The sequence below is a fragment of the Lepidochelys olivacea genome, assembly GCF_965140295.1.
Source record: "Lepidochelys olivacea isolate rLepOli2 genome assembly, chromosome: 8".
Classification (NCBI taxonomy): domain Eukaryota; kingdom Metazoa; phylum Chordata; order Testudines; family Cheloniidae; genus Lepidochelys; species Lepidochelys olivacea.
In genome coordinates, this window is record NC_140418.1 from 23,222,735 (window position 1) to 23,244,486 (window position 21,752).

General features: G+C 41.2%; 1 protein-coding gene across 1 annotated transcript; it reads left to right on the forward strand.

Annotated features, from left to right (window-relative positions):
* Positions 1 to 239: 239 nt before the first annotated feature.
* Positions 240 to 21,166, forward strand: ADRA1B (adrenoceptor alpha 1B; the record flags this gene model as incomplete). The annotated part of the gene is made up of 2 exons (XM_084636925.1): positions 240 to 1,601; positions 20,601 to 21,166. The coding sequence occupies exons 1-2, from the start codon at positions 629 to 631 to the stop codon at positions 21,164 to 21,166; spliced, it is 1,539 nt and encodes a 512-aa protein (XP_084493051.1). The 5' UTR covers positions 240 to 628.
* Positions 21,167 to 21,752: the final 586 nt, after the last annotated feature.

The following is a 21,752-nucleotide window of genomic DNA, read 5'->3' on the forward strand; positions in this document are numbered from 1 at the left end:
TCACATAATGAAACTATTTTTTGAAGGTTTCCAATCCAGATTTCTATGTGGCAAATGCTTTAATTAAGATTCATATGTTCCATTTGTTTAGTTTTGAAGCTTGGATTTGGAAGTTTTAACTTAAACTGCATTGCCCTCTAGTGCTGTTATGTGTCAGGGCTCCAGTGATGTCATTAGAGCAGCCAGCGTAAGCAAAGGCAGCCACTCCATGCAGAGCTGCCTAAATGATTACAAACGCTTCTTGGAGATGCATGTCATAACAGCTGGGCAGGGGCACCCTTCCAACAAATGCACAAGAGAGGATAGTAAACCTGCCTTTTGTTTCAGAGACCTCATGATCCAAACAGCTACTCAGTCCAAGAGTTCCATCTGCTAATTTCTGTTTCAATGAATTGACATGGAAAATTAACCAAGTTGAGCATCCTATTACTTTTTGACACACTTCAGAGGATTTCATGCTGTGCAAACTCTGCATGCTGGTGGCTCGTAACCTACAGTGGCGATGAGTTCTCAAGCTGAAACTGGGTTTTGCCTTGCAGCACATTCTTCGGTGGAGAGATAACTTTCAACAGATCTGAAGTACTTTTGTGCATTGTTCAGGGGATCCAATTACAACTTGCTATGGAGCATGATTTTTAAGATGAATACCTACCTTGATGATAACTACAATTCATCATTACCTGGATATTTGGACTACTCTGTACTAAGTAATGGGAGTCTCACTGCAAACAACTCTAATCAGTCAGCAAGCAATCTCAGTTTACCTGCCTTGGATATCACTAGGGCTATAATAGTGGGGCTTGTCCTAGGTGCCTTCATACTTTTTGCTATCGTAGGTAACATCTTGGTAATTCTCTCTGTAGCTTGCAATAGGCATTTAAGAATCCCTACAAACTACTTCATAGTTAACCTCGCAATAGCAGACTTGTTACTGAGTTTTACTGTCCTTCCGTTTTCTGCTACACTAGAAATTCTTGGCTATTGGGTATTAGGGAGGATATTTTGTGATATCTGGGCAGCGGTTGATGTGATGTGCTGTACTGCTTCTATCTTAAGTCTGTGTGCAATTTCTATAGATAGATATATAGGGGTGAGTTATTCGCTTCAGTATCCAACTTTGGTAACTAGGAGGAAAGCAATTCTTGCCCTCCTAAGTGTCTGGGTCCTCTCCACAATAATCTCCATTGGACCTCTTCTGGGATGGAAGGAACCAGCACCCAAGGACGATAAAGAGTGCCGCATCACTGAAGAACCTTTCTATGCCTTGTTTTCTTCTTTGGGGTCCTTTTACATTCCTTTGATTGTCATCCTGGTGATGTACTGTAGAGTCTACATAGTGGCCAAAAGGACAACTAAAAACCTGGAAGCTGGGGTCCTGAAAGAAATGTGTGATTCCAAGGAGCTGACCTTAAGGATTCACTCCCGGAACATTCACGAGGACACTTTCAACAGCAGCAAGGCCAAGGGGCACCACCCCAGGAACTCCATAGCTTTCAAACTTTTTAAATTCTCTCGAGAAAAGAAGGCAGCCAAGACCTTGGGAATTGTAGTTGGCATGTTTATCTTGTGCTGGTTACCTTTCTTCATAGCTCTGCCTCTAGGTAAGTTGGGGATCAAGGAATGAGGGTCAATTGTTTATTACAGAAATGTCAGATAAAAATCAGCTGAATGGTGTCTAGATGCCATAAAGACGGATGCATTAGAAATGCAGATAGATAGATAGATAGATAGATAGATAGATAGATAGATAGATAGATAGATAGATAGATAGATAGATAGATAGATAAAACTACATCATAATTTCCCTCTGACACTGTTCTTGCTGAAAGTCATGCAAAAACTTTGCAGTGTTTGCAGCCTGCAACAAATCAGCTCAGTTGTCAGGTAGACAGATGGCACATGGATAAAACCTTCACATATTTTTTCTTAACACTTTATATTAAGGTTCCATTTATACGTGTTTTATTTTTAAATGTTTTGTGGACACTTTTGTAGCATGCTGAATAGCAAAAGCCATGTATTAAACAGATGCAGGCAGCCCATTCAGATGTCATACGCAGCTTTTTAACACGTTATACTGTCAGCTGTTAATAATACAGACTAGGTTGTAACATTTTTAGTCAAAATGGCCTGATCCGAAGCTCTGGATCCAAACACTTCTGAACTATGGGGCATTCAAAATCTAGATATGGATCCATACGCAGTGACCTGACTGCATCTCTTCTTTTGGGGTCTGATCCAAAGCCAAGGGAAAGTCTCCCATTGATTTCAAAGGGCTTTTGGATCAGGCCCTTGAAGAGGCTGCAGCTGGAACTTTTAGCAATCAATTCTTTCATTTTTAAATGCTCTCAAACTATGTACATTTAACTGAAATGTTACCAAAGCATCCTACATAATCTTACACAGGGCTGCATTCCTGAAATCCTTTTGACATTCTCCCTTTTTGTCCTTAATATTATTCACCACCTTGAATCAGCATCACAGCACATCTCACAACCTGTTAGCACAGAATTCTTAAAACTTCTTCTCTAAAATCTCTGTCCAAAATCAGCTGTTACGCAAAGCAAATGATCCCACTGGCTAACTATGAAAGAAAATGGAACATAGCCTTCTCGGTGTTCTGTGTCTCTTATTTACTTAGTCACTGTAAAACAAAATATTTCTAATCCAGTCATTGTGGTAAGCTAAAGAATTTGTTTATACATTTCACCTATGGTCCCCTGACTCCCGCTGAACAAATTGTCTCTAAACTGCCTCAAAGATCTAGGGGTCCTGGTTAAAAGTTTTAAGTTTATCATTTTTACTGGATCAAACTATGGATGTGCTATTCTTTGTGCTAGATTCTCAACTGGTGAAAATCAGGAAGATCTGGCTCGATGTGTCTAAAATTAATCATATAAAAACCTACAAAAACATAATGTTACAGATGTGACAAACCCGCAAGAGCAGTGAAATTCTGAGTTGAAGTCTCCGGAACTCAGCCCCCCTGATGTCAAACATTGTCCTCTGTCAGAGAAAGTTCCACACTGGATAACGCTACAGATCATTGGGAAAATACGTATTTCATCCATACAGGATAGACGTGTTGTGCAAAGCATGTTTACAAAGTACAACATTACAGTCTAGATATAAAGAATCTCCAAACCCATGCAGTAGAATCCAGTGGTTCAGGACCCTCTGATAAAGTAAATTAGTTCAGTCCCTTTGTGCTTAGATTGCTGTAGCAACCGTAAAAAAAATCACAGTTATATCCTGGCATACTTAAATATAAAGGGCCAGATCCTCAACTGGCATAAATCAGTGTAGCCTTTTAAGTCAGTAGCTTCACTTGCTGATTTTCACTAGCCGAGGACCTACCCCAAAATCATAGTAACAAGATATGGAGTCAAAGGAGGCCATATTTTGACACGTCTTCATTTTGCCTTGAGAAAGGTTAAAAGCCGCTGCAGGCTCCCTGCTCACGCATGGGATGGCTAATGAATTGTTGCTTAAGACACTTGAGTGAGGAATTTAAAACATCAGTTCACCTGTTGTCTCCTCAACCATGAGCCCAAGATGTTGCAAGTGGAGTGACTGATCAAAAAGTCTCAGCACTGTGTTTGGAGACACAGAGATTCAGAGTTGGCAGCAGGGGCCGAGGAGAAGCTATCTGGCTGAAAACAGCTGTTCTGGCACCTGAGGTCTAAGGCCTGCCCCTGTGAGGTGCCAAGCTTCCACAGCTCCCATTGAACAAAATGAGGAACTGAGAGAACTTGGCACCTCACAGGATTGGACCTTTTTTGGGATACTGAAAGTGCTGCTACTTAGGTCCGTTATGAGATGCTTTTTGGTATCAGAATCCATTCCTGTTAGAGGGTACATACTCATCAGTACATTAGAATAGCAATCCAGTCTTCTGTGTCTGCAATCTCATATCTCTGCCAGCCCACTGCAGGAGCCCAAATCCTTGTTCAATGCTCTGATCCCCAGAAAAATGTTAGCCAAGCCTATTTAACTGCTATGTACTTTTCCTCTTATTACTTTTTCAATTGTTGCTAATCACCAGGAACAGGAGGTGTATCAGGTCCTAATTCACCTGATCTTCTTCCTTAATTCATTCAGAGATGTCACAATCCTATTTGTTTGACAATACATAGTTGTTCCACATTGATGGATGGTCATTTATATTCACCTCTGCAATGCTTTGAAAATGCATAAAAGTTAAAGGTGGAAAGGACCTGTTATGTCAGCCACATCCCCATCAATACAGGATTGTTATCTATGGTACGTTTTCTGCTGTTGGGTCCAAACTAGTTTTTAAAGTGGCTTCTTCTACTTCCCTGCAAGTTTCTCTTCATAGTTCAGTCTACATTTTCCCTTTCCGAAATCCAGCCCATTATTTCTAGTCATATCTACATGCACACTCCTTTGCAATCATCCGGCTTTCCCCTCCTGATTCATTCAGTGATGACATGACCCCACAATGTGTATGGATGTAAAATAAGAGCAATTCTAGATTTGCAGTCATGTGAGAATGATCAGAATCTGACCCAATGCATCTTGAAACATTTTACAACTGTACAGTTATGCCTGAATCTTGGGACGCTGAAAAATATCGCCTTGGCGAATGGTTCTGCTAGTATATAAATAAGTTCTTTTCGTCTCAGAAGTTCCTCCCCTCCTGCGGCTTGTTCCCCAGCTAAAGTTCTAATCCTTTGGTTGTGACATTGCAATAATTTCCACAGCTACCTGTGGTGCTGTTCCAAACAAAGGATTAGAACATTAGGGCTCCGGGGGTGGAAATATGCAGCAGGGTCAGACGAATTCTTGAGAAACAAAGATTTTGGTTTCATAAATGTGCTCCTTGTAATAAAGAACAAGGGAAGAGAAATAATATTTCGCATTTACCTAGTGCTTTTCAACCAAAGATTTCAAAGCACTTTACAAAGATGGAAAAGTACTGTGCTGATTCTACAAATAGAGAAATTAAGATACAGAGGTTGCGATTTGTTACGCATCCTACAACCAGTCATTATAGAACCCTGATTGCTTGATGGCCATGCCTAGCTCTAACCACTGGGCAATGCTGCTTCCAGAATTAAGCATATGATGATGCATGCACCAGAATTGTTTCCAAACAGAATAATGTGCAAAGTTTCTTTTTCCCCCATGAGGTACCAGCTATTCTTTTATGTAAATAAGGCCTACATTATACCCCTCTTGGGCATGTTTATAATCACTCCGTTTATACAGCCAGCTATCCTGCTATTCAAAATTATGTGTGATGCAGTATAATGAATAAAATTAAGGCATATATGCTGTCAAGGCAATTGGTAGCTCCACCAACTCAGCAACATAATTTCAAAATGTAAATATCTTGGTTATTTCAAAATAAATATTTCTTTTTTTCACCCAAAAATATTCAACGGCACCTGGAACATATTAAACACTGTTGAAAAATGTCAAATAAAAATAGACGATTTTTAGCTAGAGTAATGGGAAAAGACGTCTGAAACCATTTGCAATCCAGACTCTCTTTTACATGAGGTGGAACCAATTTTGAGCCATTACATGTATAAAAAGAAATGCATCCAGGGTGAAAAGGCTATATATGGTGCAGCAGGGCTACAAGTTGCAACTCAATGTTATTTCTAGCAGGTGAATTATTAGGCAGAGCTTTCCAAAGAAGTGTAAATGAATTAGGCATCCAACTCACAATTTGACCAATACACGTGTGGCACCCAGCACCTGCAGGCTCCTTTGAAAAGCCCAGCCATAAAGTTTATACACGACATAACACACATTGCAGGGGGAAAAGCCACCACCACCACAAAAAATTATTAATATGTAAGACACAAGTCCTGCAACTTGACTTCACTGGGGCTCCAGACAGGTACCAGGGTCTACCCATTGCAGCCTAAATAAACTCGGATTCTGCAACCACTGAAATTGGATGCAAAATTCACATTGACATCAGTGGCTGCAGCATGAGAGATCAGATGTATGAAAGAAAACAGCAATAATGTTACTTTCAAAAAATGTTACTATTTTTAGTATTTTTTAATCTGACAATAAAATAAGTAATAATATTAGGGGTCCTACAAGCAACCAATATATAAGTACAAAGTTACAATGTAAGTTTGTGTTATATGGGGCCTGATTCAGCATTCCCGGTGTGCCAGGAATTGAGGATCAGGCCTCATATCTTTCCATGGAAATCACATTTTATCAAAGGTTTTAGGTCTAGTCCTGCCTTTGTATGTATAGGCTCCTAAAGACTTTAAGCCTATTTCTTCCTATAACCCTCTTTAGTCTAGCTGTTTAAGATTGGTGCCCTCAAGTTGCCAGTTCAGCATCAGATAGCATTTCAGCCCTTTAGAAAAGTATATTTAGCAATTTAATCATATGCTCAGTTTCAGCCTAAATCTTTGGAACAAAGTTCAATAGCTCAAACTGCAGGACGAAACAGTTCAGTCTATTCTCTGACCAATGTACATGAGGCCAAAGATCATGATGGACAGTTCGTGCAGAGGCCCAGCACATGTTGTCACGTATGGAGTACTCACCCTTCTCAAAAGGATTAATTGCAGCACAAGGCCTACGTGCCACTCAAGTTCCACTTAAGTCCTATTCACAGGGGTGAATTTTATCCAAAATACCCAAAGCAATTAGTTACTTTCCTTGCAATGTTTTATTTTTCAAAGCAAAGCTGTTTGTCAAAACACCTGAAATTGTATGAACATCCGGGGATTGGATGCTTCTTTTATTTATTAACTTAAATTTGGAGCTTAAGCAAACAGGCAAATGTTAAAACACATCATCACACAGAAGTAAATATGCAAGTAAAATACAAAAACAGTTTGAATACAAAGAAAAGTATTGACAGTAACTAGTCACCTAAAGATAACCATCAGCACTAAACACTACAAATTCTAAACAGACATCACAGGACAAAAGAGGCTCTGATTTCCAGTGATACCAACCGGCCTCTGTAAAAATGCTAACGAATCTCAGGAAGGGAGGTAATATGGATATCTTCTTATTTTCTAGGGCAATATATTTCTTTGTTGTTGGGAAGACTCATACTTTATTGAGCCAGAAGATTCAAAGAAGAAATATGGGGATTTAGCAGCTATTACCCTTAAACAGAGAAAGGAATTGATTTTTCTAGTGGGGAACATTGCTATCTATCAACACTCAGCAGAGCAATGGACATATGTCCTGATCCTGCAGACGTTGTGAACGTGTGTAACGTTACTCACATCCTATTGCCTTCAGTGGGATTATTCATAAGAGTAAATGTATACACATGCACAAGTGCCTACAGGATCAGTGCCATAGTAGCTGTATGGGATAGGTGTTTTTTAATGCAAAAATGGACAAATCTATTAAATGAAGAGCAGGGGCAAGAGTACAGGGTTTAGCAGCATCTGAACAAATGGCCTGATCCAAAACCCATTGCAAAGCTGTGTCCATTGTTATTTCAATGGATTTTTGATTGAGCCCTAAAACCCTGTGCACTAACCTGCTTAATTAAAAAGCCATGAATATCAGAGTTTAGAATGGAAGCCAAGATAGCCTCTCTATAGCTCTCCTATTAGGTCCCCCAGGTAGAGGGTTATCCTTTACCAAAGGTATCCAAGAAAGAATGTTTAGGCCATACATCAAGAATAAGAAGTTTAAAAAAAAATGTTTATAAAGCAAGCCCAGTATTTGAAAATGCATAAGTGTAATAAATGAAATGTCTGCAGACTTAGATTAGCTTTTTCCTAATCAACTAATCCTTTGCAAAACAAGTGCAAGCCCTGGCCATATCCTATGCAGTTAGCCAGCTGCAAAACTGTTTTGTTCTGGCCAAAAACAATAAGATCATTAACTCCCAAGGGCTTCAATGGGAGAAAGGTTGGGACTTAAGAACATTATATTAAAATATAAAAATACCATAAATGAAAGTCTTGATAATGGGAGAGGAAGACAACTTAAACATAAAGGCCCAGATTCCCAGCTGGTATAAATCACCATGGCTCCATTGGCTCAATGCAGGCATACTGATTTACCCCAGCTGAGGATCTGGCTGACAGATTTCTATTTGCATTTAAGTTATTGCTTGAATTTCCCTATATGCATTTTAAAGGACTGTTTTGACAGCATGTAAATAAAAGGGAGAATGAACTTGAAAGAATTTCTGCTATCCACGAAATGTCCTGTATTTCTGCTGATAGTTACAATATTACAGATGGGTCACAAAGAATTCCAAGTGGTATTTTATTTAAGATATTGGCTTCCTCTTCTTTCTTTCTTTCTTTCTTTCTTTCTTTCTTTCTTTCTTTCTTTCTTTCTTTCTTTCTTTCTTTCTTTCCAGAAGATAAAGCTCTCATTGTCCTTCCTGTTACAAAATCATTCTTAGTACCTATTTTCAAATGGGCTATTGTACCATCACCTTGATTGATCTATATGATCACCTTCAGCCCTCATATAGATTGCACCAATCTTAACTTCAGATATCAAGTCTTGTATTATGCTTTGTAATTTGTATACAATAATGCTTTGTAGTTTGACTACATCTTTCATCTGAAGATCTACATACGTGGACTGGTCATCCAAGCGGCATGAATTGCTGGGTGGGGCCTCAGAGATGGCCCCAATCCCTAGATGGCATCATGGAATGTGCCAGCCAATGACTCTCTGTCATGTTAGGAGGGTTATCATTGGTCATTCCCAGTGCCCCTATTACATTCCAGGACTGAGTGGGTGAGTGGCAGGGGACTGACCATTAAAGATGTAGATGGGTGGGAGTAGAATCTTATCTACTCCATTCTATCACTGCCTGCAGCATATGGGACATACAAGGACCATGTCAGTCACCACAGAAAAGTAAAGACAGGGCTCTGCTCTGGGCAGGGTTAGACAACACAATGGTAAAAAGGCCTGAACCCTGTCTACACTATAGCTTCCACTATTGCGTCCTCCAGTGAAGTTTCACTGGAGGTGAAATATGGATCCTATTTTGGCCAGTCTGTAAACAAGAGCCAGAGCCTTGTATAGTGCAGAATGAAATCATACTGTGTTTGCAAGGGTGAGTTGTTCACTTGGAATTTGACATACCATTAATCACAGATAGATGATGTGGATGATAAGAGAAGGCATCTGAATGTGTGGATTTTAATTAGGCTAAGAGGACAAAAAGCAAAGCTACTCCAGGCTGCCAGAAGGCAGGGACTACCCTTGCCAGAGCTTTTTGTCCTGTTTACCAAGGTATTAGTACAGAGAAGTGCTCTTTCAGAGTCTGATTCTGCATTCCCTGCACACCCTGTACTCCCACAGAATTCCCTGGGGAGTTTGTGTGCACAAAGAATACGGATCAGGCTCTATGAGTGTAAATGCTATTGGCTATTTAATTATGCTAACAATGTTTACGGAGTTGCATTTCCAAATTATAACAGGATGGGAGCATGAGTATGCATCATTCATAAACCACTGAGACAGATAACAGAGCCTCTGTCTGTGACTTCAATTACCAAATGTTTGTAAACTAGGGGGTTTTATTGTCTGTTTTAAATAAGTTTAGAGGAATGTAAACAAATATTGAAGGTTGGAGGCAAAAAAAATCAGAAGCTTCAGGAATCCAATTAACCCTGAAACCTTGGCACATTGATTTGGCCACGTGCATTGTAACAAGGACTATAGCAAACTAGCAAAGTTCAAAGAACAGGAGGACTTGTGGCACCTTAGAGACTCACAAATTTATTTGAGCATAAGCTTTTGTGGGCTACAGCCCACTTCATCGGATGCACAGAATGGAACATACAGTAAGAAGATATATATATGCATACAGAGAAGGTGGAAATTGCCATACAAACTGTGAGAGGCTAATTAATTAAGATGAGCTAGTATCAGCAGGAGAAAAAAACTTTTGTCGTGATAATCGAGATGGCCCATTTAGACAGTTGACAAGAAGGTGTGAGGATACTTAACATAGGGAAAGAGATTCAATATGAGACTGGGAGTGGCTGGGTCTGACTCAGTGTTTGGAACTTTGGAACTCTTCGTTTTTCATTCATACTGGATTACACTTCAATTCAGGTAGTTACTAAATACTATTGTGTGCTTTGATTTAATCTTTTAAAAAATCTATCCAGTGGAACTTTCTCACTATCAAGTTTCACTTTCACATTACATTTCTCTGTAAGTAGTGTGCTATTACCATAACAGCAATTCTAGATCATCATCCTACTTTTGTATGAACAAATGATTCCCATTTGTTCCTATAAATGACAACAGATAGATTTTCCTCTAAGTGGGCCCCAAGGTATATAAAACCAAATGTATACATTTTTTTTAATATGGTCCCTTTATCACTAATAGCTAGAAAAGGTGACATCTGAGAACCTACATCCACCAAAACTTTGTTACTGTGTGATCATACATCTGCCAAAATAGCAAAATGATTAATGTCCAGTACTTCATCTGTCTGGCCAGAGCAGGTATTTCTAGTGTAATAATGAGTAATTAACCTATATGTTTAATACCACTTCAACATGTAATTAAAGATGGGTGCTAGGCTAATGGAAAATCATAAACTGTAAAGAGAAAAGGGTGATTAGAAAATAGAAAACTAGGAAGATGGAGAGAAAAATTAGATAGGAGGGAGGAAGAGGAGAGAAAGAATAACTTATAAAAATGAAGAGAAGAAAGGAATAAGAGAAGAAAAGTGACAGAAAGCAGAAAATAGAAAGAGACAAAGAAACACCAGGGGGAGGTAAAGAGAAGGAGGAAAGGAAAAGAGGAGACTGCCAGTAATTTGGAATAAAAATGGTTTACAGTTTCCCACTGGCTGGGCACAAATGAGAAATATATAAGCACTCCCAGCAAATCTATATTCAAAGAACACCCACGCATGAAGATTGTCAACCCACTTATATTAAAACAAGGTGTAAATCAATTGATATTACCCATAGGCTTCCTGGTACTCAAACCCATTACGGCAGAAATAAAATATATTCCCTGCAAACAGGACAGATGAAAGGAAATGTAGCCACACAACTGAGGTCCATGATGTCATAAATCTGTCACAGTTTGATTTACATGGTGTTCACAATTTATTTCCTTTTGCATGAATGGAAATGGCATAATTAACTGCCTGACATAAACATACCAAAGCCAACTTCAACAGCATTTCCTTCCCAGGCACGTGCTATATCTTAGGGGTTTAAACTGCTGCCCATCACTGCAGCATTTGAGCACCTTAACCATATAAAATCAATAGCAATAGCAAAGACCCTACTGAGCTTCATGGAGTCTTTGGCGTATCCTCCTTTTCAGGGTAAAAACTCTGTTTGAGGTAGGGTTTTTTGGTTTAGTTTGGCAAGTCTAACTATTTACGCTCAGTTCTTTCCTACAAAAATGAGAACAGGACCCTTTCAGATGTACTGTACTCATCAGAATAAGTTTATACTTAAATGAAGAGTCTTAACTTTGCCATCTTGCTGTCACACATTACAGTAATATAGTTACTGGTGGACTGAGGTAACAGGAAACTATTGAGCAAATATTTATACCATATTAGGCTGCTGAGAATGGATCTAGAGCTTGGAGAAGAAATGCCCCTCCTAGAAATCTGCTAGTTAAGGTGTCAGTGGATCCACAAAGACTTTTGTTTTTCTAGCTATGATTATCCATACTCTGGAAATACTCCCAGCTAGCTTTTAATGTGTGACACAGAGTATGGCAGTGATGGTTATTGTTATATATTTGGCTTTCCCTGTAACAGGTCAGAGTGCGGATAAGCCTGAACAGCCAAGCCTGAACAGACAATGATTTTAAAGCTGGTCTGTGTTGTTTTTCCAGACACAGAGTATTTTTAATGTTAATAGCTTTTACTTTAGATTAAAGGAAAACAAAAAAGCAAGAGAGAACATGAGAGATTACAGTGTGTGTGGCTCCTCTGCAGCAGGCTGCATCTGAACTGTCCTCAATGTGAAGTTTGGTTATGCAAGTGTAGGGTGACCAGATGTCCCGATTTTATAGGGACGGTCCCGATATTTGGGGCTTTTTCTTATATAGGTACCTATTATCCCCCACCCCTGTCCTGATTTTTCACACTTGCTATCTGGTCACCCTATGTAAGTATGTCAGGATTTGGCAAATCCAGAGGATCTTCCTACTGTTCGCCCTGCTGATTTAGGGCCTGATCCAAAGCCCACTGAAGTCCAAAGCTCATTCAAAGGCTCCCATTGAATCAATGCACTATGGATTAAGTCCCTAGAGTGGGACTGGAGCCCCAGTGTTTCGGAATGCTCAGATTTGGAGGGTCACTATAGAGATGGGACTGGCCACAAAGTGCTGACCTGCATCCAAGCTTTCCCAGTGTTGGAGGGTATTTGCCCCCATTGTTTCAGCTCTAGTCCATTGCTAGCTATTTCTTAGTAGTTCCGTGGGGGAAGGCTGGGTGTTCTTCTGTGTGTGCCGAATTATTTTCTACGCTTTGTTTTTCCATCTGGGAAAAAAGAAGAATATAATTAGGTAAGAAAAGAAGAGCAAAAAAGAAAAGACCTATGTTTTGTATTGCACAGCCCCGGGTCCAGTCCTGTAGTCCTTAGACAGGCAAAATCCCAGATGTTAACAGGAGCCATGATGTGTACAAACTGCAGGATTGGGACCATTATCAGAAGCTGAGCCCTATAGAAATAGTAGAACATAACATATAAGTTATTTAGAGCTTGATCCTATGAAGTGCTCATTACCTCTCAGTGTTTTCCAGAATCAGGCCCTTGATGACGGACAGTTACCCAAGAGCTAGTTTGATAGGTTCATTTCAATTACCCAATGCTATGCTGGTTTTATATGCTTCCAAATGTGTAATGACAGGCTAATCCCATAAATTGTTTCCCACAGCCTTTGCCAGTTTCACTGAGGGTGACTTATATAGTTTGACTGTAATAATAAACAGTTTGTTAAAAACTGTTCAAAATGCTAATGACATTCTAATTGAAATTAACTTTCACTAGAAAAAATACTTTTGAATTCCTAATTATGTTATTCACTTTTGTTCAGTCTCCTTCCAACCTGAATAGCTGTCATGTCTGGTGTGTACAGTTGGTAATGATAGGGATTTTTTTTTTCAAAATGCCATAAAAAACTACTAGACTGATTGAGTTCCTGGTATATTTACTGTTCTGCATTATTACTGGATAAGGGGATTTGCAAAATGGCTAGAAGAGAAAGGTGTCAAGGCTGCAGACAGAGGTAAACCATATGCAGTGCTATATTTAGTGAATCACAATGTAAACCATCATAAATAAATATAAATAAATAAAATAAAAAAAAGAGAAGAAAAAATACATTCCCTGGCTGGGAAGTTATTGAACACGAAGTGCCAGGAAACAGATAGTTTAGAGTGGGGGAGTTATTCTGGCTTCCCCATCAGGAATAAATCACTGACGAGATAATTATAGGCGACATTTTTTCAGCTATTCTGAAAGGCAATCTAAATCAGGACTGGGAAATATTTAATCTGTTTATCAGACTGTGATGGGAAAATAGCTAGAGATTAGAGTAGGAAATATTAGTTTGTTGTTTGGAGACTGTGCCTGGTAGGATTAGTTTTATTATTTTATCAAGGTACCAAAATAGCCCACAGTTGTTTGCTCCTGGCAAGTTAATTACAAGGTAAGGTATGTGTGCATGATGAAATAAAAGGCATTGTCAGTACCAAGGAAGGAGCAGCGAAAAAGGTGATGTTAAAAATATACAAGCTAATCAAAATATATTTTTCCTATCTTTACTGTAGGATAAGTGTCAAAGGAGCTCTGTGCAACAGTGGCCAAATTGTGCCCAGGTCTGCACGTTTAGAATGAGGTGGTTCATACAGAGGCCCCTATCAAACTAAAATTCCTAATAATAAAGGGCCTTCTATCTTTGTGGGAAATTCATCTATTGATGTCTTTGGAAGTCCCACATGCAGAAATGGGAGAGGATATGAAACCTGAGACACTTTCTAAAGTCCTGAAGGGAACATAAGAGCACAGGGCACTATTTGCCTATTCAAAGGCCACACAAGTAACTACCTTTGAAATGAAAAACAACCAGCATCCACCTCCACACCCAAATCAAGCCCACTACAACCACAACCCTCACCACAAGGCAACTCCACAATGCCCCCTTCAACAGCCACTTATAGTATGTGGAGAAATAACACATAGAGATAAGATTGATAACACAGCACGTCTCCTCACTCTTGCAAGACTCAAACCCTCTCTCACGCACACGTGCGGTGAGCTTGCGTGTTTGTGGCCAGACAGCTGCTGTGTATTCAACTGATTTGTTATCACTTAAACTGCGGAAATGGGAGCACAACAGCATTTTTCATTGGACACAGAAACTTTTAACATTAGATGTCCCAGTGTATTGTGATAATAATACCAGTCTTTAAACCCACGTTAAAAAAAAAACCCGGCAGATTAAATTATTTTTCTGGCAACTGGCAAATCCATTTAAAAAACCAGCCAGGCCAGGCAACTACCAGTCAGGTGGTAACCCTAAAGGCTGCCTTAGCTATTGGCAGATGCCTAGGAAGCAGCTGCAGAAGATAAGGCTTGTTGGGCTGGCTGGGCTCCGAGGAGCAGGAAGCCTCAGCCGGGCTCCCAGGCAAATGCTCCCCACCCCCCAGAATGGGTAACATCATAGCTCGGGGCTGCTTGAGCTCTGCGGGGCTTTGGCCACAAGTGCAATGACCTGAACAGGTCCATGTTGGCAGCCAACCTACACCTGTCTCCCACTGCCCCCAGGCAGTCTCTGAGCCCAGGTATCATCACTTCCCTACCACTGTGTCCAGGCTCTGGAGACACTGCTGAGGTGCGGGCTATGAGCCCGACAACAAGGCACACAGACGGGAAGGTGTGAGTCTGTGGGGGGCTGGGCAAATGGTGTGAGCTAGGATGGGCTGGGGGGTACAGGCAGGTGGTGCAGTGTGTGGGTGCTGGGCAAGGGACTGGCTGTGTGGGTCCAGGCCAGGGGTGAGACTCCCACTCTGTCCAGTGAGAAGAACCTTGCTGCCTCTGTGTGAGGGGGATTGTTGTCCCCAGCCCGGATTACTTTGTACAGGGTAGAGTTCTGCAGTACCCGTTACCCAGGGCCCTATGGGCTGGGAGCACCAGTGCTGGAACTGGGGGGGTCAGGGCAATGGCTTCCCACTTTTAAAAGTGGGAAGGCCATAACCCCCTACTTTTTAACAAAATAAACATAAGCGCAGAATTCATGTCCCCTGCAGATTTTTTTACCCCCCGCAGAATAGATTCTGCTGGGGAGATGCTGAAATTATACCGTTTGCCCACCAGAGCCCACTGTGGCACCAGAAGAGAGGCCAGGTGGCTCATCGCTGGAGCAGCCAGCCATGGAGAGGGAGGGGACACTTTGGCCTTGGCATCCGCACTTGAACAAAGTTGGTTGGGAGCTGCTCTGGCCAGTGCCTGACTGTCAGACTGCTCTCCTCCCATGGGATCTGTCACTGGGGCTCAGCAGCTTCTGCCTCCCGAGGCCATTGTCTGCCCTGTCAGCCTCCAAGTTGACTACCCGAGGTTTGGAGGTGGAGATGACAGCTGTGGGGGAGGCACTCAGTGCCTGCCACCAATTTTCTACAGAGGCAGGAAGGGGCAGCTGACTAAGGATTTGCCTAGGGCAACGGATTGTCCTGAGAAGCTTCATTGTGTAGTGAATTCAGTCTTTCTAACACCAATCCTCACTTAAATAATGGATATATTTACGGAGGGCCAGATTGCCAGTGGGCCTCTATTCCTGCAACTTGCTGGGTTGCAAAAAAACCCACCATTTAAATATTCTCAGTGGTTCTGTGTTGGGAACATAGGAGGTAGACAAGCCCTAGATCATTGTGTGTGTCCCCACAGGAGCTGGACACAGTCCCCAGGCTCCCCACAGAGGACTAAATGGAAAGTGATGCTACATTTGATCTTGGGCAACAGTAAGAGAAGAAACTGTGTTCAGTCTTTACAAGTTCAGCAGTAAATTAACCAAATGCCTCAGTCCCATTAGTGAGTGTCTGAGGGTTAGATTGTGTCTACCGTTACAGTCATGCTTTGGGGCTGCTGTGGAGCTCCCTACTCCACTGAGACTTTAAGGAAGGTTTATCCTTCCCACAGCTGCCAGGAGTGCAGCAGAAATGTAGAGTACACTGAACTTAAGGATGGTGCAGCCTGCTCTGCCTGGCAGAGTTCCTCCTCCATCTTTGCCCTCCTTGGGATTAGATTCACCTCTGGGGACACACAAAAATAGCAGTCAGTGCTCCTTTGAGCTCGGGGACTAAGGCTGTTATTTGCCCTTGTGTGGGACACATAGGAACGTATTGGCACTCTCATCACCCTGTGTGCCTGCACAAAGGTCAGGGACCATATGAACCTAAATAAAGCATTAAAATGTGGCAGGTTTAACCTGGCTAAGCTGATAGCAAGCTCAGTTTCTGGGCCAAAGGATGTGGTTTCAGATCCCAAACCAGGTCTTGGGCTCATAATCCAAACTGACTAGTGCTAGAGGGGGATTCTATGGTAGAGGCATCATCATTCAGAAGATCGCTGAGTTTTCGCCAATATTCCCTCTCTGTCTGATAGCATGTGGGTTTTTGCTGAGCTCAGAATAACTGCTGTATTTGTCCATGACCTCTGCACTGCCAACGGTAAGCATGACTCAGCAAAGTGCTCAATTTTCATTACTTTCAGGTGTCCTCAACTCTGCTTTGTGGGATTAGGACCTATCTGAGTCATTATTGCAAAGTCTTATCAGCTACCCAGTATGGTACAATGACAAGACAATGGTTTTGGGACTCATGAGAGGTGGGGTTCTATTCCTGGCTCAGCAAGTCAGTTTGCCTCTCTGTGACTTAATTTCCCCATTGGTAAAATGTGGATGATAATGCTTTGTAAAAGCACTTTGAGTTGACCTACAGATGCAAAGTGCTGTGTAAAAGCATAATAGTTATGTTTCTATTCACAAATTTGTTAATTCTCCTTCAGTATGATAACATCTCTGTTTGCCAGTTCACCTTCAAAATAATTATCCTAACATCTAATATGTTCCTAAAACTATGCAGTAATCCTGCGTTATATACTAAATTAAATTCTCTAGCCTCCAGAGCTGTTTTTATGTATTTGTAAGGCCTGCGTTGTTCAGCTAAGAAGTCACTGTTTTTATATAACTGCCTAAAAAAGAGCTTTTACCATACATTTCTATAATTTAATAGCTTGAAGGATATCCACTTATCAAATTAGTATCCCTTTGTTCAGAAAAGCATAATCTTGGACACTGTAGTGTAGGTAATGAATTCTAGGCTTTGTGTGCTATCTCCACAGGTCTAAAAAGTCTTATCACAACTGGTTTTGTTCATTTTTGCAGCAGCTGCGGGAAATAAAATAAATAAATTTGGAAACAATCAATTAATCACCAATGTTTTAAATACCTATCTTTAATCTTGTTTCCATACGACTTTAAAAAAGCAATAGAGAAATATGCAAAACTCTCCTTCAAATGTTGCTAGATATAGATCATTTTTAAGTCCAAACCACTTTCCAGCTGATATGTCTTCAGATCTTTGCTGCTAAGCACTCAATTATGGATGGACTGCAGTACTGTAGTTGCTCTGTAGGTTTTTTTTAAATTATCTGCCAAGGCTCAGTGACATTTCAAGAATAAGAACTGAGCACATGCTACCTCGCTCAGCCTGGGATGTTAGGAAGTAATTCTCTTCACCCTTGTGAAGTTGCCCTTTTGCATACAAGAACTCAAACTGACTGACTGGATATTTTCATCAGTAAATACCTGAAAACTTGATTATCCTGAAAGTGTGCGAGAGAGACATGCCTGTTACCTTCTTTTCTTAACTGTATACTGTACACATTTCCATTAGCTCTTTCAAATATTACCCAATTTTTCATGACTTGGCTTTTGTTTTAACCTTTTCCACGGCTTTGTTTTAGATTTTGATCTTTGTATGTCAGTATGTTGTATTGTATTCTGTTTATATGCAAGACAGCACATACAGACGCATCCCATTTATCTTTCCCCATATGCATAGCCACTCATTTCTTCTGTGGAACTCCTCTTGCTTTACTTACCCATAGGCAAAGTCTTTCCAGCAACCTTTCCTTCTTCTTTAACTATTACTTATTATTTAAAGAAAAAGACACTGTCGAATGGATTATGTTCAAATTTTGTCCTGCCCCAAAACATTAAAATCTAGTGGAGGAATTTCTTCTAGATTCTAAATGTTTCCAATATTAAATATATATATTCCATTCTCTTGTGGGGCAAGAGCCAATGTTTATGTAGGACTTGCATAACAACAATATGTGCTCTTCAGTTCCTTCATTAGTCCTACTGGTCCTTAATATCTTGAGTTCATCTAGACTTTATGCTGGTTCTGGAAAACAAAATAGAGACCCTTTAAAGGATAAGCCCCAGACTAGTTTCCCCATATAATCAGGTTTTGTATTTGTGCAGTACAATCACAAGACTTTTTTCTTCAAATCCAAAGGAAAATATTTGTAATTATTGTTTAGAAAATGAATCCTGAAAGAGTTTGCGACTGAGTGTATGGGAGGACTTGGCATATCTTGCCCATATTGGCTCAAGTCATAAGCCTGGATCAAGTTTCACTAAGACAGTATAAGGGTTTCACATCCTTTTCATGATTTATTCCCTAGAACCACATGAATGTTTGTTGAACCTTTCATTAAAAAATACTTAATGCTAAGCAGACGCAGTCAAGGTGTTTGCATTATTTTGGTTTGTCCGTTGGAAACCTATTGGGTACTTTTCTCCAGTGTTAGACTCTGTGCTGCATTCATCACTTCCTGCAGTTCCAAATCAGGGCTGAGCCTTGGGATCTCCATCAGATGGGAGGGAGAGGCCTGCAGACTATTAGGGGCAGCACAATGGTTAGAGACTGGTTTGTGCACTGAAATGCAGTCCACTGCAGAAGGCATGAACAAAGCACTATGCGCCTTTTAAATTCCACCTAAACCCTCAGAGCTAGATTGGCACTTTACTTCTAAGCAATAGAAAGAACCAGCACCTAGCTGCATCACCCAATAAGCAGTCTAGGGAAGGAATGGTGACTTTGGGAGCCACCATTCCCTCTTGCTTTGGGCAGAGGCAGGAAGTAATCTCCAGTTTGTCAGTATTAATAGCACATTACTTCTCCCTCTGCACCAGCTCAGCCCTGCTGGTTGGTGCATGGAGGAAGGCAGGCTGAGGCATAAGCTGTATTGAATGTGCTTATCTCTCCCTAGCTTCCATGGGAGTTAAGCTTGCTCAGCCCCTTGTAGTTACTATCAAGCCTACCATGCTGACTGGAAAAGCAGCAGCTATGCTTATCTGCATGACACAGCTGCTCCCCTACTAAATAGCACATAGCTGTGTCCATTAAACAGGGTTTTGCATAGCTTTCAGGCCTAGTCCACAGCCTTTGCATTGCTGGGATAGATGGGGAAATATGCCTTCAATCACATCCCTCCCACCACAGTAAGGCAGTCTGATAGCTATTGCTGACTCGGGTGCTTTTATCATCTGAAACTGCTCCAGTGTAAAAGGATTCTGTTCTCAGAGCCTTGACATGTGGTTCAGCTGCATCTCTCCATTTTCAAAAGACCTAGAATCTAGTTCCAATTCCTGAAATTAAGCTCCCATATTGAATCCACCTACTCAGCTTGCTCCAGCTAGAAATATACAGTAAATGTGTGCAAGGGGCCCATAATGTTAACTCAGAGCCTTCAGGCATTCTTTCAGAATGTTCCATTTTGCTAAATTTCATTTTAATGAATTAATAAATACATTAAATGCTTTGCTAATATTAGTTTTCTATGTAACAACCACAATAGTTGATTCAGGGAAATTATGTGATAGTGAATGGGAAGGGAAGTGTTCATGAGCTAATCCCTCTGCTTGTGCTATAAAAATGCCGAGAAGCCCTGGTCTATGCAGACCTGTGTGACCTTTAACTGATTTCAGGCTTAAATAGATTTTGTATCTTTTGAATATTATTTCCTATTGGTGACTTAGATAACCTAGATGGGACAGGAGAGAACAAGTGTCCAAACCTAGGGTTGCCATAGCAAGTTTGTGGAAATGGCAAGTTATGTCTGAGCACAGATACGCACCAGGATGAGAGGCACAAAAGGACCTTGTGAATATAAACAGATCTGTCCCTATTGAAAGTGACCTACAAATGGCTCTCTGCAGTAGGAACTCTGTGTGTTTTTTACGGTGCCAAGAACAATGGGGCGCCCTGATCCCCTACTGCAATATAAATAAATATACAGAGGTTTGGGGGGGGCGCACGTAAATTGAGCTTATGCACCTTTTTGTAGCTGCATGATGAAAAAAGAAAATCAGGCTTCTTTATCCAAAAGAGCTTTTGGGAGGGTGGGTTTTGTACCTTAGAAATATCAAGAATGTCAAGTCGACTTTAACTGAAGCGGCAAGGGTGATAGAACTTTTTAACAAAGGAATCCTCACAGGAACGTCCATCAACATCATGGGTTCACCTTAGTCTCTTTATTAAAGGCAGTCAGGACCAGTTATCTCAGATGATTTCTCTGCTTGTTTTTCCCTGATAGGGTCTCTGTTTTCTGCTTTGAAGCCACCTGAAACCATCTTCAAGATAATTTTTTGGCTTGGCTACTTCAACAGCTGCTTGAACCCAATCATCTATCCCTGCTCGAGCAAAGAGTTCAAGAGAGCTTTTATACGGATCCTGAAGTGCCAATGCCACCAGCAGAGGCGGCTGGGGTGGTGGGCCTACAACTACAGGAATTGGAACCAAGGCTCCTTCGAACACTCACGCAAGGACTCGTTGGAAGACAGCAGGAGCTTCCTAAGCGGCAGTCAGAAGACATTATCCTCAGCCACCCCTAGCCCCAGCTACCTGAGCAAAGTCACTCACCCTCACATGGAAATGTACACGTTCCAGGAGTGGAAGAGCTCCAGCTCCTTCCTGAGCCCCCTACAGAAAGGCAGCAGGCAAAAGGACTCATGCCACCTCTTCACCTTCAAGCTCTCAGAGCACAACGGATATATCGCTGCTGGCAGCCAAGCCTCAAGCAACGGGGGCTGCAGGACCATCTGTGACACCCTGAACAGCACAGCTGATTGCAGAATGGCTGTTGAAATGAGCGAATTCTAAACGCTGTTCCCTGGATGCAGGAGGGCCTGGTCTCTGGGCTCATCTGCACACATTAAGTTGGTTGGTATTTAACCCAGGTGAAGACATGAACCTGCACCCCATCTAGACATGCTTGACGTGACGCTGGGAGGGAATTCAGCCAGGATGGCAGTAGCAGGCAGCCTAATATCAGAATATTGGCATAGTCTCACCATTGCAGGGAGACCAAGTTGATTGCCAGAGATGCTGCAGAAATTTGTGCACAGCGCAGGGCAGGGCCCTATGAAAACAGTGATGTGAACTCAGCCAAATATTCAGCTCCGATGGAAAGGCTGTAGAGCAGCCAAACACACACACACACACACTATAGAGAGAGAGAGAGAGAAAGAGAGAGAGAATATAAGTAGAGAGAGAGAGTGTATCTTCAAGAGGAAGTGTGGTTTTATTTGTACCTCTTCAGGGTACCACCAGCTGCTTCTGGTTTTGCCTATAAAAACCTTACCTGTCGGTGTACTTCACTGAACACTAGCACTTTAGAAACCGCAAACAATGTCAGAGATTAAGGTAACTTCACATTTATACATCACTTTTATTTATTAATATCCAG